The 26,052-nt window shown below is 43.5% G+C and overlaps 1 protein-coding gene across 4 annotated transcripts in view; it reads right to left on the bottom strand.

Annotated features, from left to right (window-relative positions):
- LOC106586120 (histone deacetylase 4) overlaps nucleotides 1-26,052 on the bottom strand; it is a 134,719-nt gene that overhangs the window by 93,261 nt on the left and 15,406 nt on the right. For all 4 annotated transcript variants that reach the window (XM_014173000.3, XM_082968866.1, XM_082968865.1 and 1 more), the window contains exons 2-3: nucleotides 10,356-10,627; nucleotides 1,722-1,872 (exon numbers count right to left, since the gene is read on the bottom strand). In XM_014173000.3, the coding sequence (XP_014028475.1) occupies nucleotides 1,722-1,872; nucleotides 10,356-10,627 (423 nt within the window). The remainder of the gene's footprint in view (nucleotides 1-1,721; nucleotides 1,873-10,355; nucleotides 10,628-26,052) is intronic.

The following is a 26,052-nucleotide window of genomic DNA, read 5'->3' as shown; positions in this document are numbered from 1 at the left end:
ATAATATTAGGATTAGGATGAATAATATCCAATAATACCTTTTTAATTCTATGCGCTATGCATTTTGCTAGAAATTTGGCATCACAACAATGAAGTGTTACAGATTTGACTCAAATCTACTTGAAAATCTATGGCAAGACCTGAAAATGGTTGTCCAGCAATGTTCAACAACCAATTTGACAGCGCTTAAAGAATTTTGAAAAGAATAATGGGCAAATGTTGCACGATCCAGGTGTGGAAAGCTCTCAGAGACTTACCCAGAAAGACTCACAGCTGTAATCGCTGCCAAAGGCGCTTCTACAAAGTATTGACTCAGGGGTGTGAGTACGTATGTAAATTAGGTATTCATGTATTTCATTTTCAATACATTAGCAAAAATGTAACAAAAATATTTTTGTAGATGGGTGAGAATTGTTTGTATTTGATCCATTTTGAATTCAGCCTATAACAACAAAATGTAGAATTATTCAAGGGGTATGAATACTTTCTGAAGGCACTGTAGGACTTTTTTCAATCATATTCAAATACATTTCATGTTCAATCAATTTAGTTATATTTTGCTACTTGTAGGCTACTCTATTTAATTTGTCTCAATATATTTCATGATGTGCAGCCTAACATGTCTGCAAATTAGTGATTTAATGCATTTTTATTTCATTAGAATAGGCCGCCTCAATATTTGCAGCCGTATGTGATAATATCTCTCCAGGAGCTGATCCCTTGTCAGTACTGTGAAATAATTATAATGTTCAGGAAAGATTTGAACAGAGAAAGCTGATCCGAGAGCAGCACTCTCTTTCCTTCAATCCTATCAGTATCGACACATGTTCCAACGACGCACTGACCGACCATTCTCTCTGCATGGTGTTTTGGGAAACGCGTGTTACATCTTCGGCCGTCGTAGGAAATATGCAGCGTTAAAACACTCGTAAGCCTAAGTTCCATCGCTATCGGCAAACTGGGCCCAGAACTGTAATCTGTTGGAGTAGAGTCACACAGAGATTCCATAGAGGGAAAAATACATGCTTTCATGGGAATTCCACCGAGACTGTGGCAGTTAAATGGGCTTTTTTAGTGTGTTGGTGTGTTTTTTGTTATTTTTTAAACAAGGTATCACAAGGTGCGTTCTCTCACAGCTCTCTCTTCAATTACCACCTTGCCATCACACCGCTAACACTTCCCAGAGGGGATCCTCCACACGGGGAGAGAGAGATGGAGAGAGAGAAAATGGAAAGAGTGGGAAAAAAAGAGCAAGAGTAAAAAGGGAGCAAAATAAGTCTGTGCGTGTGCATATGTCTGTAAAAGTGTGTATCAAAGAGAAACACAATGAATGAGAATAAGACAGAGCTGACAACAAGTGACTAACATGTCAACCGGTGAAGCAGCGCGGGGGGGGGGGGGGGCACATAGTACAATATGATGACTACTAATACAGACACATGTTAAATCACATTTCAGGGCCTACGTGCTGACTTTTATGAGACTGGAGGCAATTTACTACGGCACTTAAAAAGGATACTTTGGGATTTTGGCAATGAAGCCCTTTACCCAGCGTCGTCCGTGTTGTGTTTCGGAGGACTCTCGACCTTCGCCTCTCCCGAGTCCGTACGGGAGTTGCAGCGATGGGACAAGACTGCAACTACCAATTGAATACCACGAAATTGGGGAGAAAAAGGGGGAGAAAGAAAAAAAGAAAAAGGATGTAATTCTGAGCCACTCACTCTCCTGGCAACGCTCCTTGTTCTTAAGCAGCAGGAGTTTCTGCTCCCTCTGATGTTTCTCTATCTCTTGCTCATGGCGGTGTCTCTCCATCTTCCTCTGGTGCTCCAGCAGCTCCTGCTGATGCTTCAGAGCCAGGAGGTCCTGCTGGTGCTGCAACACAACGTTACTACAAACTTTACTACGATGTTGGTACAACTGCCGGCTCATGGCATTGCTACATGGCATCTGATACTGCATAGGAAATGGGGAGAGGGAGGAGAATTGTGATTGGGGCGAGAGATGGGGTAGATGGATAGGGATGGAGGGACATGGGGGAGAAGAAGAGGGAGACGGAACGGAGAGAGGGGGGAGACATGGTCACAGATTGTCTGATATCACCTCATCTAGATAAACAAAAAACACACGGTTCTAAACACACACACACACAGACACACTTCCTTTCAATGGCAAAAATCTAACACCACTGGCTGACATCAATATCACTAGATTTCAACAGCAAGTATCCCCGACAGATTTCATATTAGCTTGGAAACACTCAAATTTCCAAAAATTGTATTCAGGTGAGAAGTTGTGGGTGGGGGGAATTGTTCATAAATATTTATTTGGGGGTGGGTAAACTTAGTTCTACCTGACCTTTACACTTTCTCACTAAATCATACTTACCAGAAGTCCACAGGCATGCTCTTATAATAAAAATGACGTGCATCACAAGCAAAACAGTTCTAGGCTGCAGAGTTCCTGACATCTATAGGCACTTGCGGTGTATGTTCAAATCCTCCATGGGGCTAACAATCATATTTTTTTTTATGTGGACTTAAATTTATTGCAGTATTGTGTCAAAATAAGCCCCCTGAAAATGAAGATTAGGGGCTCAATTCAATCCAACCTGCAATGCAGTATTTACGCGGTAGCTCTTTTTCCAATGGTCAAATTAACTCACAGAATGGTCTTGGGTAATGAATACAACCCACAACTACTACCAGGGTGACTCCTCTCACATGTCTGCTTTTACTTTCAGAATTAGAAGTGTGTGGGCACGGGATGAATGTTTGTAAATAAAAGATATCTGCCCCATGTGGGATTAGAACTCACAACTATTGAGCTATGAGCCAACTGTTAGCGGACTGCACCACCAATCGGTCATAGTGATTAAGGGAAAAAACAAGTTGACATGACTACCATTGTCATCCACAGTACTAGTCAAAAGTTTGGACACTACTCATTCAAGGGCATTTCTTTATTTTTACTATTTTTTACATTGTAGAATAATAGTGAAGACATCAAAACTATGAAATAACACATATGTAATCATGTAGTAACCATAAAAGCATTTAACAAATCAAAATATATTTTATATTTGAGATTCTTCAAGTAGCCACCCTCTGCCTTGATGATAGCTTTGCAGACTCTTGGCATTCTCTCAACCAGCTTAATGAGGTAGTCACCTGGAATGCATTTCAATTAACATTTCTTTCCTTCTTAACTTCTTTTGGATAGGGGGCAGTATTTTCACGGCCGGATGAAAAACGTACCTAAATTAAACTGGTTACTACTCTGGCCCAGAAACTAGAATATGCATATTATTAGTAGATTTGGATGGAAAACATTCGGAGGTTTTTAAAACTGTTTGAATGGTGTCTGTGAGTATAACAAAACTCATATGGCAGGCAAAAACCTGAGAAAAATTCAACCAGGAAGTGGGAGATCTGAGAATTGTAGTTCTTCTTTCTAATCCCTATCAAAACTACAGTGTCTGTGGGGTCACGTTGCACTACCTAAGGCTTCCATTGGCTGTCAAAATCCTTCAGAAAGATTTTTCATCCGTCTCCTGTAACCGGGCAGAGTATAGGAGCTCAAGTCAATGAGTGGACTGCCTGGGGACAAAGGGATTGGTGAATCGCGATCCTGCTAGAGCTCCGTTCCTTCTTTTTCTTCTTGAATGAATACGCTATTGTCCGGTTGGAATATTATCGCATTTTTACGTTAAAAATACCATAAAGATTGATTTTAAACAACGATTGACATGCTTCTAAGAACGGTAATGGAACATTTAGACTTTTTGTGTCTCGAATTACGCTCGCGCATTATGCCTTTGGATAGTGACCTGAACGCACGAACAAAACGGAGGTATTTGGACATAAATATGGATTATTTCGAACAAAAAGTAGCAGTCCTGGGAGTGCATTCTGACAAAGATCAGCAAAGGTAAGAGAATATTTATAACACTAATTCTGAGTTTAGGTGACCCCAGAACTTGGCGGGTGTCTGTATAGCTTGCTTTGATGGCGCGCTATGTACTCAGAATATTGAAAAATGTGCTTTCGCCGAAAAGCTATTTTAAATCTGACACAGCGGTTGCATAAAGGAGTACTGTATCTATAATTCTTAAAATAATTGTAATGTATTTTGTCAATGTTTATGAAGAGTATTTTTGTAAATTTATGTGCACATTCACCAGAAGTTTTTGGTGGGAATACATTTTCTGAACATCACGCGCCAACGTAAAATGCTGTTTTTGGATATAAATATGAACTTTATCGAACAAAACATACATGTATTGTGTAACATGATGTCCTAGGAGTGTCATCTGATGAAGATCGTCAAAGGCTAGTGCTTCATTTAGCTGTGTTTTGGGTTTTTGTGACATATATCCTTGCTTGGAAAATGGCTGTATGGTTATTTTTGTCTATGTACTCTCCTAACATAATCTAATGTTTTGCTTTCGCTGTAAAGCCTTTTTGAAATCGGACAATGTGGTTACATTAAGGAGAAGTGTATCTTTAAAATGATGCAAAATAGTCGTATGTTTGAGAAATTGAAATTATGATATTTTTGCAGTTTTTTATTTCGCGCCATGCTATTTCACTGGCTGTTGAATAGTGTGGGACGGTTACGTCCCACCTTGCCCAGAGAAGTAAATGCATTTGAGACAATCAGTAGTGTTGTGACAAGGTAGGGGTGGCAAACAGAAGATAGCCCTATTTGGTAAAAGACAAAGTCCATATTATGGCAAGAACAGCTCGAATAAGCAAAGAGAAACGACAGTCCATCATTACTTTAAGACATGAAGGTCAGTAAATCGGTAACATTTCAAGAACTTTGAAAGTATCTTCAAGTCCAGTCGTAAAAACCATCAAGCGCTATGATGAAACTGGCTCTCATGAGGACCGCCACAGGAAAGGAAGACCCAGATTTACCTCTGCTGCAGAGGATAATTTCATTAGGGTTACCAGCCTCAGAAATTGCAACCCAAATAAATGCTTCACAGAATTCAAGTAAAAGACTCTCTACATCTCTACATCAACTGTTCAGAGGAGACTGCGTGAATCAGGCCTTCATGGTTGAATTGCTGCAAAAAATCACTACTAAAGGACACTAACAACAAGAAGAAGAGACTTGCTTGGGCCAAGAATCATGAACAGTGGACATTAGACCGGTGGAAATAAAGTATTCATGGCACACTTAACCAGCATGGCTACCACAGCATTCTGCAGCGATACGCCATCCCATCTGGTTTGCGCTTAGTGAGACTATCATTTGTTTTTCAACAGGTCAATGACACGAACACACCTCCAGACTGTGTTAGGGATATTTGACATAGAAGGAGAGAGATGGAGTGCTGCATCAGATGATCTGGCCTCCACAATCACACGACCTAAACCCAATTGAAATGGTTTTGGATGAGTTGGACAGCAGAGTGAAGGAAAAGCCGGCCAACAAGTGCTCAGCATACGTGGGAACTCCTTCAAGACTGTTGGAAAACCATTCCAGATTAAGCCAGTTGAGAGAATGCCTAGAGTGTGCAAAGCTGTCATCAAGCAACGGGTGGCTGCTTTGAAGAACCTAAAATAAAAATATATTTGTTTAAAACATGATTCCCTATGTGTTATTTCATAGTTTGATGTCTTCACTATTATTCTACAATGTAGAAAAATACTGTATTTCTTGTTACGATGGATGTAGCTATGAATATAAAAAGATAATCCTCATAGCCTAGATGTTTATTTTCTTTGTAAAAACACATAGATGTGTATGAAACGGTAAGCAAAAACGTTGAATTTGGTCATATGCGGAAATGTGCCTTACTGCCTTTTGAATTTTGTGTAACATCAATTGTCTAGTCAGAGAAGCATCATGCAATATGTACTGACACACTCCACTTACCAAGACCATTACCAAATAAGGCACGCTGTCACCTGCATTTATAGTAAGCCTTGAGGTGGTACCACCCAGCACATCTAGAAGGGAGTGTATTTCATACCGAACCCCTCCCTTCTGAAGGTGCCTCTACATCACAATTTCAAATCAAATGACATTTTATTTGTCACATGCGCTGAATACAGCAGGTGTAGACCTTACAGTGAAATGCTTACTTACAAGCCCTTAACCAACGATGCAGTTTTAAGAAAATACAAAAAAAGAGTTAAAAAAGTAAGAGATAAGAAAAACAAATAATTAAAGAGCAGCAGTAAATAACAATAGCGGGGCTATATACAGGGGGTACCGGTACAGAGTCAATGTGTCAATGTGCGGGGACACCGGTGTCGAGGTATTTGAGATAATTATGTTCATGCAGGTAGGGTTGTTAAAGTGGCTATGCATAGACAATAACAGAGAGTAGCAGTAGCATAATGGGTGGGGGGGGGGGGGGTGCAAATAGTCTAGGTAGCCATTTGATTAGCTGGTCAGGAGTCTTATGGCTTGGGGGTAGAAGTTGTTTAGAAGCCTCTTGGACCTAGACTTGGCGCTCCGGTACCGCTTGCCGTGTGGTAGCAGAGAGAACAGTCTAGGACTAGGGTGGCTGGAGGCTTTTATGATTTTTAGGGCCTTTCTCTGACACCGCCTGGTATAGAGTTCCTGTATGGCTGGAAGCTTGGTCCTGGTGATGTACTGGGCCGTACGCACTACCCTCTGTAGTGCCTTGCGGTCAGAGGCCGAGCAGTTGCCATACCAGGCAGTGATGCAACCCATCAGGATGCTTTCGATGGTGCAGCTGCAAAATCTTTTGAGGATCTGAGGACCCATGCCAAATCTTTTCAGTCTCCTGAGGGGGAATAGGTTTTGCCATGCCCTCTTCACGACTGTCTTGGTGTGCTTTGACCATGTTAGTTTGTTGTTGATGTGGACACCAAGGATCTTGAAGCTCTCAACCTGCTCCACTACAGCCCCGTCGATGAGAATGGGGGCATGCTCAGTCCTCTTTTTCCTGTAGTCCACAATCATCTCCTTTGTCTTGATCACGTTGAGGGAGAGGTTGTTTTCCTTGCACCACATGGTCAGGTCTCTGACCTCCTCCCTATAGGCTGTCTCACCATTGTCGGTGATGAGGCCTACCCCTGTTGTGTCATCAGCAAACTTAATGATGGTGTTGGAGTTCTGCCTGGCCGTGCAGTCATGAGTGAACAGGGAGTACAGAAGGGGACTGAGCACGCACCCCTGAGGGGCCCCCGTGTTGAGTATCAGCGTGCGGATGTGTTGTTACCTACCCTTACCACCTGGGGGCGGCCCGTCAGGAGGTCTAGGATCCAGTTGCAGAGGAAGCTGTTAAGTTCCAGGGTCCTTAGCTTAGAAATGAGCTTTAGGGGCACTATGGTGTTGAACGCTGAGCTGTAGTCAATGAATAGCATTCTCAAATAGGTGTTCCTTTTGTCCAGGTGGGAAAAGGCAGTGTGGAGTGCAATAGAGATTGCATCATCTGTGGATCTGTTGGTGCGGTATGCACATTAGGGTGGGTCTAGGGTTTCTGGGATAATGGTGTTGATGTGAGGCATGACCAGCCTTTCAAAGCATTTCATGGCTGCAGACATGAGTGCTACGGGTCGGTAGTCATTTAGGCAGGTTACCTTAGTGTTCTTGGGCACAGGGACTATAGTGGTCTGCTTGAAACATGTTGGTATTACATACTCGGACAGGGAGAGGTTGAAAATGTCAGTGAAGACACTTGCCAGTTGGTCAGCGCATGCTAGGAGTACACGTCCTGGTAATCCATCTGACTCAGCGGCCTTGTGAATGTTGACCTGTTTAAAGGTCTTACTCACATCGGTTGCGGAGAGCGTGATCACACAGTCATCCGAAACACTTGGTGCTCTCATGCATGTTTCAGTGTTACTTGCTTCGAAGTGAGCATAGAAGTTATTGAGTTTGTCTGGTAGGCTCATGTCACTGGGCAGCTCTTGGCTGTGCTTCCCTTTGTAGTCTGTAATAGTTTGCAAACCTGCCACATCCAACGAGCGTTGGAGCCGGTGTAGTACGATTTGATCTTAGTCCTGTATTAATGCTTTGCCTGTTTCATGGTTCGTCAGAGGGCATAGCGGGATTTCTTATAAGCTTCCGGGTTAGAGTCCCGCTCCTTGAAAGTGGCAGCTCTACCCTTTAGCTCAGTGCGAATGTTGCCTGTAATCCATGGCTTCTGGTTGGGGTATGTACGTACAGTCACTGTGGGGACGACGTCCTTGATTCACTTATTGATGAAGCCAGTGACTGATGTGGTGTACTCCTCAATGCCATCGGAAGAATCCCGGAACATATTCCAGTCTGTGCTAGCAAAACAGTCCTGTAGTTTAGCATCTGCTTCATCTGACCACTTTTTTTTATAGACCGAGTCACTGGTGCTTCCTGCTTTAATTCAATGGTAGAGTTGAACCTATAGGGGCAAAAAGTGCTAGATTTACTACTAAAAGACTGAAATATATCACTTTTGCAACAAACTGTCAAAATGAAGACAGTTTCACTATAACTAAGACTTTTTTTAATGAAAGTTACTCTTTAAGAAGAAGTCGGCAAGAGTGAGACTAAATGCCTAAATGACTGAATGATAAAAGCCTCAGTATGGACAGTGTTTACATAATTTCAACCAGCACAGGTGGGTGTTGACTGGAACAGAGCAAAATAGAATACAGTCAGCATGCTGTCAAGGCATAATGTAGAGCTAGTGATGTGTCAATCACTGTGCATCCCACCCTACCTGGTGCAGAAGCCCACTGGCTGCTGTGACTGGAGCTTTCAGACAGAGTTATTTTTAGCCTGGGCTGCCTCACTCCCATTGCCTGATTGAGGCTGCGGCCCGTGGCAACACCATGGAGGCCTGTTTGCAAAGCGAGCAGTTTCTCTCACTGTCACACACACACACATATGCGCTGGTACACATGCATACACAGTTTCCCAAGGACTGGGTTCCTATTAAGATCAGAAAAGCAGCCCAACGTAACCGGCAGATCCAGTTACATCACACACATGCATGACTCATAATCCGCAGTCCCCGCGGTTATATCCACAGGGCGGGTGGGTTTATGGTCATGAAATATTGTGTGGATGAAGGGCGGGCGGGCAGTTGGAATAAAGAGAAAACAATGCATTAAAAATCCATAAATATACTGTATAATTCTTGTGCAATTCATATCTATAGGCTAGATAGAGGTTTTTCTTTCATTATTTTTATCTGCCGTTTGACAGTAACAAGTATGGCACGTCAAGGGAATTGTAGCCTACTGTTCAGATGGGTTACAAGGAATAGTAACTAAAATCTGGACACTGACTGTAGGTTTATAACCTCTCACATAGCCTAATGCAATATTAACTCCTGCAGAATTAAGCACTTAGTGCAGTAGAACGATACACCAAATGTAGATTTTGGACTCGAACAGGAGTGGAGAAATATTATATATTTCAGCATCTTGAGAAAATGAATGATTGGTTAGGGACCGTCTGTAAATGTGCCATCTTTATCAGCATCATAAAAGCTGATAGTATTTTAACCACATAAAATATGCATCCAAGCCAAACTTAAGTCTTATCAGAAACACGTTGGGTCATTTTCACAGCTTGTAATTAACTTAACAACGGTCAGACTGATGTTATTTGGTCATTTTGCATGGAAAATCTTTGCATTTTCTCCCCGGTCCCTAAACATCTTTACTGCTGGAGAGAAGCAGAGATGAAAGAGAGAACTTTACCAATGTCAACTAGATTGACGCATTCATTCGATTGATGTATGACATATTTTCTGGTGGGCAAGGGTTTATTTAGTCTTCTAGTGGCGACAAGTATTGTCAAGCTTCATGTATCTAACTATAGACAAATTGACTAACAAATAGCCAACCAAAATGTAGTAAATTATAAGCAGAAACAAAGACCTAGTTGAATTAGGCAACAACAACAAAAAATCCCACACCCACTGTCAAAAAATCTATGACGGTATGCTACAGCGTATTTTCTATATTTGCGAGTTAGGGTCGGATGCTGGCCTCAGATCACTTTATCACTTGTAGTCGGGTGGTTGCGAATGGGTTAGTAGAAATTGTGGGCGGGTGTGGGTGAACAAACAGCTGACCCACTTATCACTAACGTGCGCACGCACAGGCACACAAACGCACACACGTGTACAGGCATGTACAGGCATGTCGTCTCCTACACCCATCCCCTCTGTCCTTACCACATTCTGTTGAGCCAAGTCCCTGTTGCAATGAAAAGCTTTCTGCAGACATCCACACAGCCCTCGAGCAAAGGGGAAGGAGGGATGGAGAGATGGAGGGAGGGGGAAGAGCAGCGGGTGATGGCGGGATGAGGGGTCGAATAAGTTGCGTGGTGAGGAGAGATCACTAGAAAGATGGAGAGGAGAGGACACACACACACACCTTAACATGCTCCTGTAGCTGGGCCTCATGCTGGCGTGAGAGCTGCTCATGTTGCCGCTGGAACTCAGCGATGAGCACCTGTCTCTGGATCTGCTGTTTGTGTTTGAGGGCCAGCAACTCTTGCTGCAGCTGCTGCTCCCGCTGACCTGGGACCTGTCCTTGGTGGCACTGGTCGTCTGGTCGCGGTGCTAGGCCAAAGGGCTGGTCCAGGCGCAGGTCCATGGGAATGGCAGCCGGCGGCACCTGCAAGGGCAGTGCCACGCTCACGTCGACTGGGGAGAGAAAGAGAGAAAGCGGGGGTTACTGACATTTTCCATGGCTGTTGTTCGTTTATGACGTAGGATTCAATCAAAAACGAGAGGACACAGTAGCCTTTCCCAAGGCTCTTTCTCAGACACACAAACTTGCATGTCCAATCGGAGCCCATTCATTGAATGACCCATAGAATAGAATATCCCCCTGACCTTATTTAATAGTGCTCAGCTTTGGCGAAAGGTTAATGAGTCTTCACTGTAGGTCTACACGACACAGATGATACTCTAACGATGGCTGTTTTTACACACTATGGTGTTTGATGTAGAGTGTGGCGGTAGGAGTTGTACCACGACAGGAGTTGTGTGATGTTGGGACTGACAACAGGCTGCAAACAAAAGGAAAAAAGTACTGACAGCTACTACTATGTGTGTGTGTGTGTGTGTGTGTGTGTGTGTGTGTGTGTGTGTGTGTGTGTGTGTGTGTGTGTGTGTGTGTGTGTGTGTGTGTGTGTGTGTGTGTGTGTGTGTGTGTGTGTGTGTGTGTGTGTGTGTGTGTGTGTACGTGCACGCATTGCCACAATATGTGTGGACCGGGAACAGGGTGCAGTATGCTCACGTTTGAGAGGAGTGGTGTGTCTGTGTGCTTCTCTATGTGTGTGTATCTCAAAAAGGATCCCCACTCATTCCTAGTGTATCAGCTCACAGCAGGGCACTAATCTCAAAGAGGAGAATTTCACGAGTTCAAAAGCAGAGTGCAGCACTACAATGACACTGGCCAAAAGAGAGAGTTTAGGTGGGGTTTAGGGCCAAACAAAAGAGGTCCTCCTCAAAATGTCACAGAGTTAATCAATACAGAGAAGAGAAAAGCCTGCCACTCTCATCATGGAAAAGGGTAAAAATCTGTGACGCCATGGGTTTTGGGGGTGGAGGCTATGAGTGATATGGGTACAAAGGGGGCATTGAGAGTGTATTGAGAGGAGGGAGGAGGAAATGCTCTTCTGGGCAGGACACAGCGCTGGAGTGAACCACTTCCAGTGTGGTTAGTTTTTGAATAAGTAGTTAAGAGCTTTTTCAGCTGTGGCCTCATTGCTTGAATTGGAGACAAAGACCCTGTTACGTAACACATACGCCACATGACGTACACACATGCCAAACCCTGAACCAAAATTCTCAATTAATTTGTATACAAGTTAGTGGTAGAAAGTTGGTAGTACAACAGCTTTTATATGTTTTGGTGGTACAACAAGTGAAACCTAGTTTTGATATGTTTTACAGCTTCAATTCAAACAACTTCATTCCTCTACAGCAAGTATTCCCCAGGAGTAAGCGCAATGTTGTTGGGGGTACGCCAAATACATTAAAAAAAAGTTTTTTAGTAGCCTTGTTTCACTGGCAAAAATAAAATTAAACCATCTAGTGTTCAGCGAAATAACAACACAATGTCAAATACAGGTAGCCTAGTCAAATAATTAACATCCAATCACATTAACCACTCTCCGGTCACAACTTGTAGACTTGTTTATGTGCTGCTGTGCGGTTTGTTGCTAACCTTACTTTGCTATCTGCCAACTTCACGGGTTTTACCTTTTAATTACCGTTTTATATATATAAAAAAAAAAAACTTTTTTCATTCAACTTTTTCACCCCGGACGCTTTATCTGGACATGGTTCGTCAGGAACTCCACCAGCCGAAGCTAAGTAGTAACATTAACATTATGCCTTCTAATTCCCGTCGCTGTACTCATAATATGCAGGAGAACAATCGCCTTATGGCGAGGATAGCCATGCTGCAAGCCCAGCTTCAGATGCAATCGTTAGGGCAAGGTTAATTTAAGTGTAGGAAAGGATGAAACCGCGTCTGTGCCACCAATAAGTACAGATAGTAATATAAATCCCTCGTACAGTCCCCGCAACCTGACAATTTTCTCATGGCTTCTGGAAGGAAATGATGTAGGAATGCTCAACCGGTGTCGTTCATTCAGCCGAAAGAAACTTTCGACAGGTTCTCCCCATTAAGCAACTGGTCAGAGTCAGAGACCGAGCCTTCTCTGGTCTCTCCTTCTCACGTTACGGGGTCTGAGACGTCGAAGCCGCCCACCATTAGCTCTGACAAATTGAAAACTCTAGTCATTGGCGACTCCATTACTAATAGTATTAGACGAATCATCCAACGATCATACACTGTTCACCAGGGGTCAGGGGAACCGACGTTAAGGCTAATCTGAAGATGGTGCTGGCTAAGGCTAAAACTGGCAAGTGTAGAGAGTATAGGGATATTGTTATCCACGTCAGCACCAAAGATGTTAGGATGATACAGTCAGAGGTCACCAAGCGCAACATAGCTTCAGCGTGTAAATCAGCTAGAAAGATGTGTCGGCATCGAGTAATTGTCTCTGGCCCCCTCCCAGTTAGGGGGAGTGATGAGCTTTACAGCAGATTCTCACAACTCAATCGCTGGTTGAAAACTGTTTTCTGCCCCTCCCAAAAGATAGAATTTGTAGATTTCTGGGACTCACCCACAAATAAGACCAAGCCTGGCCTGCTGAGGAGTGTCGGACTCCATCCGAGCTGGAGGGGTGCTCTCATCTTATCTACGAACATAGACAGGGCTCTAACTCCCCTAGCTCCACAATGAGATAGGGTGCAAACCAGGCAGCAGGCTGTTAGCCAGCCTGCCAGCTTAGTGGAGTCTGCCACTAGCACAGTCAGTGTAGTCAGCTCAGCTATCCCCATTGAGACCGTGTCTGTGCCTCGATCTAGGTTGGGCAAAACTAAACATGGCGGTGTTCGCCTTAGCAATCTCACTGGAATAAAGACCTCCTCCATTCCTGTCATTATTGAAAGAAATTATGACATCTCAAAATAGAGCTACTTAATGTTAGATCCCTCACTTCCAAGGCAGTTATAGTCAATTAACTAATCACTGATCATAATCTTGATGTGATTGGCCTGACTGAATCGTGGCTTAAGCCTGATGAATTGACTGTGTTAAATGAGGCCTCTCCTCCTGGTTACACTAGTGACCATATCCCCCGCGCATCCTGCAAAGGCTAGGTGTTGCTAACATTTACGATAGCAAAATAAAATGTACAAAAATAAATGACTGTGTTTCGTCTTTTGAGCTTCTAGTCATGAAATCTATGCAGCCTACTCAATCACTTTTTATAGCTACTGTTTACAGGCCTCCTGGGCCATATACATCGTCCCTCACTGAGGTCCCTGAATTCCTATCAGATCCTGTAGTCATGGCAGATAATATTCACATTTTTGGTGACTTTAAAATTCACATGAAAAAGTCCACAGACGCACTCCAAAAGGCTTTCGGAGCCATCATCGACTCAGTGGGTTTTGTCCAACATGTCTCTGGACCTACTCACTGCCACAGTCATACTTTGAACCTAGTTTTGTCCCGTGGAATAAATGTTGTGGATTTTAATGTTTTTCCTCATAATCATGGACTATCGGACCACCATTTTATTACGTTTGCAATCGCAACAAATAATCTGCTCAGACCCCAACCAAGGATCATCAAAAGCCGTGCTATAAATTCTCGGACAACCCAAAGATTCCTAGATGGCCTTCCAGACTCCCTCTACCTACCCAAGGACGTCAGAGTACAAAAATCAGTTAACCACCTAACTGAGGTACTCAATTTAACCTTGCATAATACCCTAGATGCAGTCGCACCCCTAAAAATAAAAAACATTTGTCATAAGAAACTAGCTCCCTGGTATACATAAAATACCTGAGCCCTGAAGCAAGCTTCCAGAAAATTGGAACGGAAATGGCGCTACACCAAACTGGAGGACTTCCGACTAGCTTGGAAAGACAATACCGTGCAGTATCGAAGAGCCCTCACTGCTGCTCGATCATCCTATTTTTCCAACTTAATTGAGGAAAATAAGAACAATCCAAAATGTATTTTTGATACTGTCGCAAAGCTAACTAAAAAGCAGCGTTCCCCAAGAGAGGATGGCTTTCACTTCAGCAGTGATAAATTCATGAACTTCTTTGATGAAAATATCATGATTATTAGAAAGCAAAGTATCTGCATATTTCTCCAAAGCTTGCGCAGATATTTAGAAACAAAACATGCCAATTTGAAAAATAAGCCACGGGAATTTTTTGAGAGAGAATTAAGATGACTTTTCGATTAGTAAGACATGTATAAAAGCAACAGATACCATTAATAAGAAAGGGCTGGAAGCGTCTTATATGGTGAGCTACTGAGTGGCTAGGACAGGCAAGCCCCATATTATTGCGAAGGACTTCATTCTTCCTGCTGCCGCGGATATGGCTGGGACAATGCTGGAGGAAAAGGCCCCAAAAAACTATACAGAGAATTCCTTCATCAAACAACACTAATTCTCGACGCATCAGTGACATGGCAGGAGATGTTTTGAAATAATTACTGCTTCGCATACAAGCCAGTGAATTCTACGCATTAAAGCTGTATGAGTCAACAGACGTGGCGGGCCTGGCACAGCTCCTGGTATATGTCCGTTACGTTTATGGGGGGTCAATTAAGGAAGACATCCTCTTCCGCAAACCACTGGAAACCAGGACAACAGGGGAGGATATTTGGACAGCTTTGTGACATCAAATGGACTTTGGTGGTCAAGATGTGTTGGTATCTGTACAGATGGCGCAAAAGCCATGTCAGGAAGACATAGGGGAGTGGTAATGCGCTTGCAAGCAGTTGCTCCTGATGTCACTTGGGTACACTGCAGCATCCACTGAGAGGCTCTTGCTGCCAAGGGAATGCCTGACAGCTTGAAAGACACTTTGGAGACTTCATTGAAAATGGTTAACTTTGTTAAAGCAAGGCCCCTGAACTCTCGTGTATTTTCTGCACTATGCAATGATATGGGCAGCGACCATGAAACGCTTTTACAACATACAGAAGTGCACTGGTTATCAAGGGGCAAAGTAATGACACGTTTTTTGAATTGAGAGACGAGCTTAAAGTTTTCTTTACTGACCATAATTTTCACTTGTCTGACTTCTTGCATGATGACGAGTTTCTCACACGAATGGCCTATCTGGGTGATGTTTTTTTCTCGCCTGAATGATCTGAATCTAGGATTACAAGGTAGGGTCTCTGCAACTATAACAAGGACAACACACAGGTCTTTCCATCATTGCATGTTTTTTTGTGTGTAAATGAACTCAAGCTTACGGACAATGTCAAATGTGATATAGCGAAGCACCTGAGTGAGTTGGGTGCGCAATTACGCAGGTACTTTCCCGAAACGAACGACACAAACAACTGGATTCGTTATCCCTATCATGCCCTGCCTCCAGTCTACTTACCGATATCTGAACAAGAGAGCCTCATCGAAATTGCAACAAGCGTTTCTGTGAAAATTGAATTTAATCAGAAGCCACTGACAGATTTCTGGATTGGGCTGCGCTCAGAGTATCCTGCCTTGGCAAATCGCGCTCTTAAGACACTGATGCCCTTTGCAACCATGTACCTATGTGAGAGTGGATTCTCGGCTCTCACTAGCATGAAAACTAAATACAGGCACAGACTGTGTGTGGAAAAAGACTGAGTCTCTCTCCAATACAACCCAACATTGCAGAGTTATGTGCATCCTTTCAAGCACACCCTTATCATTAACCTGTGGTGAGTTATTCACCATTGTTGATGGAACAATCAGGTTTTATATGTAAGATAGCTAAGTAAAGAGCAAAATTATTGATTATTGTTATGTTATTATTTGTGCCCTGGTCCTATAAGAGCTCTTTGTCACTTCCCACAATCTGGGTTTTGACAAAATCACACTCATTCTTATGTTTAATAAATGTAGTGTATAGTGTGTGTGTGGCAGGCTTACAATGATTGCAAAAATCAACATTTGAGAGTGCGCTGACCCTGGTGCTAGAGGGAGTACACAGCTGGAGGTTGGATGTTTGAAGGGGTACGGGACCATAAAAAGTTTGGTAACCACTGCTCTACAGTATGGCACAAAGGGTCAATATGTGAGATGGACACAATCCACACTTGGGCTACACTCAGTGCTAAGAAAAATGTACTTGTTTTACAGTGACACTCCTAGCCTAAATGCATGTTGCCATCTGTCTTAGCCAGGACTCTCTTTTGGTGACATAAAGGATAAATAGAATTACAAAACAGCATTGGGTAAGAGCGAAATGGTTATCACAGAATGGATTAATTCAACAGACAGAAACAGGGAGGAGCTTTGGGGCTTCGTAAAATAACAACACCAGACATTTGTTCCAAAAGAAAAGTCCTCGCACTGTCAATTGCGTTTATTTTCAGCAAATTTAACATGCGCAAATATTTGTATGAATATAACAAGATGCAACAACTGAGACATAAACTGAACAAGTTCCACAGACATGTGACTAACAGAAATGGAATAATGTGTCCCTGAACAAAGGGGGGGGGGGGGGGTCAAAATCAAAAGTACTCAGCATCTGGTGTGGCCACCAGCTGCATTAAGTACTGCAGTGCATCTCCTCCTCATGGACTGCACCAGATTTCCAGTTATTGCTGTGAGATGTTACCCCACTCTTCCATCAAGGCACCTGCAAGTTCCCGGACATTTCTGGGGGGAATGGCCCTAGCCCTCACCCTCCGATCCAACAGGTCCCAGACGTGCTCAATGGGATTGAGATCCGGGCTCTTCGTGGCCATGGCAGAACACTGACATTCCTGTCTTGCAGGAAATCATGCACAGAACGAGCAGTATGACTGGTGGCATTGTCATGCTGGAGGTTCATGTCAGGATGAGCCTGCAGGAAGGGTACCACATGAGGGAGGAGGATGTCTTCCCTGTAACGCACAGCGTTGACATTGCCTGCAACGACAACAAGCTCAGTCGGATGATGCTGTGACACACCGCCCCAGACCATAACGAACCCTCCACCTCCAAATTGATCCCGCTGCAGAGTACAGGCCTCGGTGTAACGCTCATTCCTTTGACGATAAACGCGAATCCGACCATCACCCATGGTGAGACAAAACCGCGACTCGTCAGTGAAGAGCACTTTTTCCCAGTCCTGTCTGGTCCAGCGACGTGCCCATAGGCGACGTTGTAGCCGGTGATGTCTGGTGAGGACCTGCCTTACAACAGGCCTACAAGCCCTCAGTCCAGCCTCTCTCAGCCTATTGTGGACAGTCTGAGCACTGATGGAGGGATTGTGCGTTCCTGGTGTAAGTCGGGCAGTTGTTCTTGCCATCCTGTACCTTTCCCACAGGTGTGATGTTCGGATGTACCGATCCTGTGCAGGTGTTGTTACACGTGGTCTGCCACTGCGAGGACGATCAGCTGTCCATCCTGTCTCCCTGTAGCGCTGTCTTAGGCGTCTCACAGTATGGACATTGCAATTTATTGCCCTGGCCACATCTGCAGTCCTCATGTCTCCTTGCAGCATGCCTAAGGCACATTCACACAGATGAACAGGGACCCTGGGCATCTTTCTTTTGGTGTTTTTCAGTCAGTACAAAGGCCTCTTTAGTGTCCTAAGTTGTGACCTTAATTGCTTAACTGTGACCTTAATTGCCTACCATCTGTAAGCTGTTAGTGTCTTAACGACTGTTGCACAGGTGCCTGTTCATTAATTGTTTATGGTTCATTGAACAAGCATGCGATACAGTGTTTAAACCCTTTACAATGAAGATCTGTGAAGTTATTTGGATTTTTACGAATTATCTTTGAAAGACAGGGTCCTGAAAAAGGGACGTTTCTTTTTTTGCTGAGTTTAGTTATCCTTCACATGATCCCTTCTAATTTAGTGGGTTGGTTGATCATTGGCCTGCACCGTAGAGGAGGAGGAGGATGAAGACGGCACTCACATACACACATATACAAACAGACATTCACACACGTGAAGATGTACAAAAGCACACACACAAACGCATAAACACACACACATGCAGGCAGATCCACACACATGTATTAATGCACAAGCTCACTGAGTAAACACATGCGCATATTCTCAAAAATGCAGTTTGGGTCCACCCACTCTTGGGTGAAATGACGCAACATTGCAACAGAGCAAAAAAAAATCCCACCGCAAAACGATCTTAGCGGCTGGGATTTTCTGACACACACAGCACTTACAGTGTGTGTGTTTGTGTGTGTGTGTTTATGAAAGAGAGAGAGAGGCAGTGTGTGTGCATGCTTTGCAGACGTGTCGCTGACGGAAGGAGCCGCGCTGACGTAGCTGATGGAGATTGATTCCCTGGGATCGCTGGGTGAAGCCCATTGCATTGTGGGAAGGGACACTTGGCCATACATCACACCTAAATCAGCCCCCATAGAGATTTGTCTATATTACGTACAGTATATACAGTGCCTTCAGAAAGTTTTCAGACCCCTTGACTTATTCCACATTTTTTTGAGTTACATCTTAAATTCAAAATGGATTCCAAAAATGTTTTTCACTCACCTATCTACACACAATACCCATAATGACAAAGTGAAAATGTGTTTTTAGACATTTTTGCTAATTTATTGAAAATGAAATACAGAAATATCTAATTTACATAATTATTCACACCCCTGAGTCATTACTTTGTAGAACCACCTTTGCCAGCGATTATAGCAATGAGTCATTCTGGGTAAGTCTGCAAGAGCTTTGCACACCTGGATTGTACCATTTTTTTCCATTACTCTTATGAATATTCTTCAAGATCTGTCAAGTTGATTGCTGATCATTGCTAGAGGGCCATTTTCAAGTCTTGCAATAGATTTTCAAGACAATTTAAGTCAAAACTGTGACTAGGCCACTCAGGAACATTCAATGTCATCTTGGTAAGCAACTCCAGTGTAGATTTGGCCTTTTGTTTTAGGTTATTGTCCTGCTGAAAGGTGACTGTCTCTGAGTGTCCTTTGGAAAGCAGAATGAAGGTTTTCCTATAAGATTTTGTCTGTGCCTATAGCTGTATTCAGTTTATTTTTATCATAAGGAACTTCCTTGTCCTTGCAATGACAAGCATACCCATCATATGATGCAGCCACCACCATGAAGACTACTGCAATGCTCTACTTTCCGGCTACCCGGATAAAGCACTAAATAATCTTCAGTTAGTACTAAACACGGCTGCTAGAATCTTGACTAGAACCAAAAAATGTGATAATATTACTCCAGTGCTAGCCTCTCTACACTGGCTTCCTGTTAAGGCTAGGGCTGATTTCAAGGTTTTACTGCTAACCTACAAAGCATTACATGGGCTTGCTCCTACCTTTCTCTCCGATTTGGTCCTGCTGTACATACCTACACGTACGCTACGGCCACAAGATGCAGGCCTCCTTATTGTCCCTAGACTTTCTAAGCAAACAGCTGGAGGCAGGGCTTTCTCAAACTCGGCCTCAACCTTTAAGTCTTTATTGAAGACTCATCTCTTCAGTAAGTCATATGATTGAGGGGTGTGAAGGTGAACGGAAAGGCACTGGAGCAACGAACCGCCCTTGCTGTCTCTGCCTGGCCGGTTCCCCTCTCTCCACCGGGAGCCTCAAACCATATTACGGGGGCTGAGTCACTGGTTTACTGGTGCTCTTCCATGCCATCCCTAGGAGGGGTGCGTCCCATGAGTGGGTTGAGTCACTGACGTGATCTTCCTTTCCATGTTGGCGCCCCCCTCAGGTTCGTGCCGAAACATATCTGGAATATTTCTCCTGTCTTATCCGGTGTCCTGTGTGAATTTAAGTATGCTCCCACTAATTCTCTCTCTCTCTCCTCCCGGAGGACCTGAGCCCTGGGACCTTGCCTCAGGACTACCTGGCCTGATGACTCCTTGCTGTCCCCAGTCCACCTGGTCGTGCTGCTGCTCCAGTTTCAACTGTTCTGCCTGCAGCTATGGAACCCTGACCTGTTCACCGGACGTGCTACCTTGTCCCAGACCTGCTGTTTTTGACTCTCTCTCTACCGCACCTGCTGTCTCTAACTCTGGCTATTAACTGACATTTACTCCTGAGGTGCTGACCTGTTGCAACCTCTACAACCACTGTGATTATTATTATTATTTGACCCTGCTGGTCATCTATGAACGTTTGAACATCTTGGACATGTACTGTTATAATCTCAACACAGCACAGCCAGAAGTGGACTAGCCAGCCCTCAGAGCCTGGTTCCTCTAGGTTTCTTCCTAGGTTACGGCCTTTCTACGGAGTTTTTCCTAGCCACCCTGCTTCTACATCTGCATTGCTTGCTGTTTGGGATTTTAGGCTGGGTTTCTGTATTGCACTCTGTGACATCGGCTGATATAAAAAGGGATTTATAAATACATTTGATATATTTTTATTGTTATTCAATAATGTGTTGGATTTGCCCCAAAAATAACACTTTGTATTCAGGACAAAAAGTACATTTCTTTGCCACATTTTTTACAGTATTTTTGCAGTATTACTTAAGTATTTTGGAATATATTTATTATTGTACAGGCTTCCTTCTTTACATTTAGGTTAGTATTGTGGAGTAAATACAATGTTGTTGATCCTCAGTTTTCTCATATCACAACCATTAAACTCTAACTGCCTTAAACATTTTGAAATCGCTGAGCAGTTTCCTTCCTCTCCAGTAACTGAGTTACCAAAGCCTAATTAGTAACTTCACCATGCTCAAAGGAATATTCAGCGTCTGCTTTTTTTTCTTTGCGAGGCATTGAAAAACCTCCCTGGTCTTTGTGGTTGAATCTGTGCTTGAAATTCACTACTCAATTGAGGGACCTTACAGACAATTGTATGTGTGGGGTAGAGAGATGGGGTAGTCATTCATTATTGAAGTGATTATGTGATTTGTTAAGCACATTTTTACTCCTGAACTTATTTAGGCTTGCCATAACAAAGGGGTTGAATACTTTTTGACTCAAGACATTTCAGTTGTACAAACAAAATTCCACTTTGACATTATGGGATATTGTGTGTAGATTAGTGACCAAAAATCTAAATTTAATCAATTTTAAATTTGGCTGTAACTCAACAAAATGTGAAAAAAGTCAAAGGGGGTGAACATTTTCTGAAAGCACTGTACACACACACACACACACACACACACACACACTCACACACACACACACACACACAGTAAAGAGCATAACTACCATTTTAACACTGTACACAAATCAATAACTACATGCGTCTTCTCATTCCAATATGATGAAAACTTGATGAAAACCTGCTCCAGAGCGCTCAGGACCTCAAACTGGGGCGAAGGTTCACCTTCCAACAGGACAACGACCCTAAGCACACAGCCAAAACAACGCAGGAGTGACTTTGAGACAAGTCTCTGACTGTCCTTGAGTGGCCCAGCCAGAGCCCGGACTTGAACCCGATCGAACATCTCTGGAGAGACCTGAAAATAGCTGTGCAGCAAAGCTCCCCATCCAACCTGACAGAGCTTGAGAGGATCTGCAGAGAAGAATGGGAGAAACTATCCAAATACAGGTGTGACAAGCTTGTAGCGTCATATCCAAGAAGAATCAAGGCTGTAATCGCTGCCAAAGGTGCTTCAACAAAGTACTGAGTAAAGGGTCTGGATTCTTATGTGAATGGGGCTCTTTCATTTTTATTGGCCAGTCTGATGTATGGCTTTTTCTTTGCAACTCTGCCTAGAAGGCCAGCATCGCGGAGTCGCCTCTTCACTTTTGATGTTGAAACTGGTGTTTTGCGGGTGCTACTTAATGAAGCTGCCAGTTGAGGACTTGTGAGGCATCTGTTTCTCAAACTAGACACTCTAATGTACTTGTCCTCTTGCTCAGTTGTGCACCGGGCCTCCCACTCCTCTTTCTATTCTGGTTAGAGCCAGTTTGCGCTGTTCTGTGAAGGGAGTAGTACACAGCGTTGTACCAGATCTTCAGTTTCTTGACAATTTCTCGCATGGAATAGCCTTCATTTCTCAAAACAAGAATAGACTGATGAGTTTCAGAAGAAAGCTCTTTGTTTCTGGCCATTTTGAGACTGTAATCAAACCCACAAATGCTGATGCTCCAGATACTCAACCAGTCTAAAGAAGGCCAGTTTTATTGCTTCTTTAATCAGGACAACAGTTTTCAGCTGTGCTAACATAATTGCAAAAGGATTTTCTAATGATCAATTACCCTTTTAAAATGATAAACTTGGATTAGCTAACACAACGTGCCATTGGAACACATGATGGTTGCTGATAATGGGCCTCTGTACGCCTATGTAAATATTCCATAAAAAATCTGCCATTTCCCACTACAATAGTAATTTACAACAATAACCATGTCTACACTGTATTTCTGATCAATTTGATGTTATTTTAATGGACCAAACATTTGCTTTGCTTTCAAAAACAAGGACATTTCGAATTGACGCCAAACTTTTGAACGGTAGTGTATATCTATCTATCTATCTATCTATCTATCTATCTATCTATCTATCTATCTATCTATCTATCTATCTATCTATCTATCTATCTATCTATCTATCTATCTATCTATCTATCTATCTATCTATCTATCTATCTATCTATCTATCTATCTATCTATCTATCTATCTATCTATCTATCTATCTATCTATCTATCTATCTATCTATACAGTGGCAGACCAGGGAGTTTGGTCAAGACATTTACACAGATCAGACACGGACACAATTGTATTAGCTTGGTTTCAAGGGTGTTTATTAAATAACAAACAAATAGAAAATAATTGGTCTCCTCCAGGAGACCTCCTCCGGGATACCATCTTCTGGTCTCCAAAGTCTTGCTGTATCCTGTGGGGAATAAAACCGAGCTCCCAATATCCTTTGGTCTGGTCGAGGGTGCTGATGTACCGGGCCTTCCCCTGAAATCATTATAGAAGAACAGACTACCATCCGGTTTGTGCACCAACACGATGGGGCTGCAACCTGCGCTGTGGGATTCTTCGATAACCCCCATCCTCAGCATAGCCTCCACTTCCTGCTTCATGGCCTTCCTTCTGGCCTCGGGGATCCGATTTGGCCTCTTTTGTTCCGTTTCCCAGAGCTGGGTGTGGACGTGGTGTTCAATGAGGGTCGTGCGGCCCGGCTTCTCGGAAAACACTACCGTGTTCTGATCGATGAGCTCCCGGAGTGCTTGCTTCTGAGCCTGGTCGAGGTCCTCATTGCTTGGGACCACCACTGATACCGTTGGCGTCCTGGATCCCGACCATAACATGGCCAAGGCTGTCCTCTCGTGCCACCTCTTCAATAGGTTCACATTGTAAATCTGTTAGGTTTCCGTCTCCCTGGCTGCCGTACTCAGTAATTGACGGGTCCCAGGTTCTCCATCACCCCGTACGGCCAGGACCAACAACTTGTCTCCCACCTGGAATTCTCAGGGCTGGGATCCACGATTGTAGACCTGGGCTTGGGCGCACTGGGCCTTCCCCATGTGTTTCCTTACCACTGGCCATATGGCTGTCATCAGCACCCTCAATGTCTCATCTCCCGGGGTTCCCACACCTCCTTGGCGAGGTCCAGTAGGCCACGTGGCCTCCTCCCGTAGAGGGGTTTGAAAGGGGAAAACCCAGTGGGTGACTGGGGCACCTCTCGGAACGAGAACATTAGGTGGGGTAGTAGCTGGTCCCAGTTCTTCCCGTCCTGCTCAATGACCTTCCACAGCATTTGTTTTATTGAACCACTCGACAAGCCCATCCATCTGTGGGTGAAATACGGAGGTCTGGATCTGCTTGATCTGCAGAGAGCACACAAATCTTTCATTAGGTGGGAAATGAACTCAGTACCTTGGTCTGTCAGGATCTCGTTCGGGATGCCCATCCGGCTAAAGAGGTGGAACAGCTCCCGGGCGATTCCCTTGGAGACCGCCGCCCGTAGGGGAATGGCCTTAGGATACCAGGTGGCATAATCTACTATTACCAAGATGTACCATTGTCCTTGTGCCGTTTTTACCAGGGTTCTCACTATGTCCATGGCAATGAGTTCAAAGGGCACCCCAGTGATCATTAGGGGGACCAGCGGGTTTCGGAAGTGTGCTTTAAGGGCAGTGATTTGACACTCTGGACAGCTGCGATAATAGTCTTCCACGGCCCTCCTCATCCCAGACCGGTGGAACCGGGCAATGATCCATTTCTGGGTCTTCTCCATTCCCAGTTGCGCTCCCAACAGGTTGGTGTGGTCCAGCTGAAGAACCGATCACATGAACCGTTCACACGTATATATACAGTTGAAGTCGGAAGTTTACATACACCTTAGCCTAATACATTTAAACTCCGTTTTTCACAATTCCTGACATTTAATCCTAGGAAAAATTCCCTGTTTTAGGTCAGTTAGGATCACCACTTTATTTTAAGAATGTGAAATGTCAGAATAATAGTAGAGGGAATGACTTATTTCAGATTTTATTTCTTTCATCACATTCCCAGTGGGTCAGAAGTTTACATACACTCAATTAGTATTTGGTAGCATTGCCTTTAAATTGTTTAACTTGGGACAAACGTTTCGGGTTACCTTCCACAAGCTTCCCACAATAAGTTGGGTGAATTTTGGCCCATTCCTCCTGACAGAGCTGGTGTAACTGAGTCAGGTTTGTAGGCCTCCTTGCTCACACACGCTTTTTCAGTTCTGCCCACAAATTTTCTATAGGATTGAGGTCAGGGCTTTGTGATGGCCACTCCAATACCTTGACTTTGTTGTCCTTAAGCCATTTTGATTTCTTTTGATGAGCACTTGTTGCCTGCTTTTCCTTCACTCTGCGGGCCAACTCATCCCAAACCATCTCAATTGGGTTGAGGTCGGGTGATTGTGGAGGCTGAACTTATTCTCTGCAGCAGAGGTAACTCTGGGTCTTCCTTTCCTATGGCAGTCCACATGAGAGCCAGTTTCTTCGTAGTGCTTGATTGTTTTTGCGACTGCACTTGAATAAACTTTCAGAGTATTGAAATGTTCCAGATTGACTGAGCGTCATGACTTAAAGTAATAATGGACTGTTGTTTCTCTTTGCTTATTTGAACTGTTTTTGCCATAATATGGACTTGATATTTTACCAAATACGGCTATCTTCTGTATACCACCCCTACCTTGTCACAACAAATATATTTTGATTTGTTTAACACTTTTTTGGTTACTACATGATTCCATATGTGTTATTTCATAGTTTTGATGTTTTCACTATTATTCTACAATGTAGAGAATAGGTGTGTGTCACGGTTGTCGAAAGGAGGAGCGGACCAAAGTGCGTGTGTGTCGTTCCACATTTTATTTATACTGTGAAACTATGCAATACATGAATAAACTGAATGACAAAAAAACAACAAACCGTGACGCAGAGGTGAAACATACACTACTCAAAATTCATCTCCCACAAACCTAGGTGAGACAAACACCAACTTAAATATGACCTCCAATTAGAGACAACGATGACCAGGTGCCTGTAATTGGAGAACATCTCAAACAAAGCCCAACATAGAAATACAAAAACTAGAACAACCCAACATAGAAATACAAAACTAGAACATAACAACATAAA

Source organism: Salmo salar, chromosome 25 (genome assembly GCF_965601325.2).
Source record: "Salmo salar chromosome 25, fSalSal1, whole genome shotgun sequence".
NCBI classification, from domain to species: Eukaryota; Metazoa; Chordata; class Actinopteri; order Salmoniformes; family Salmonidae; genus Salmo; species Salmo salar.
Note: the sequence above shows the minus strand (reverse complement) of the source record. Positions and strands in the feature narration are given on the sequence as shown.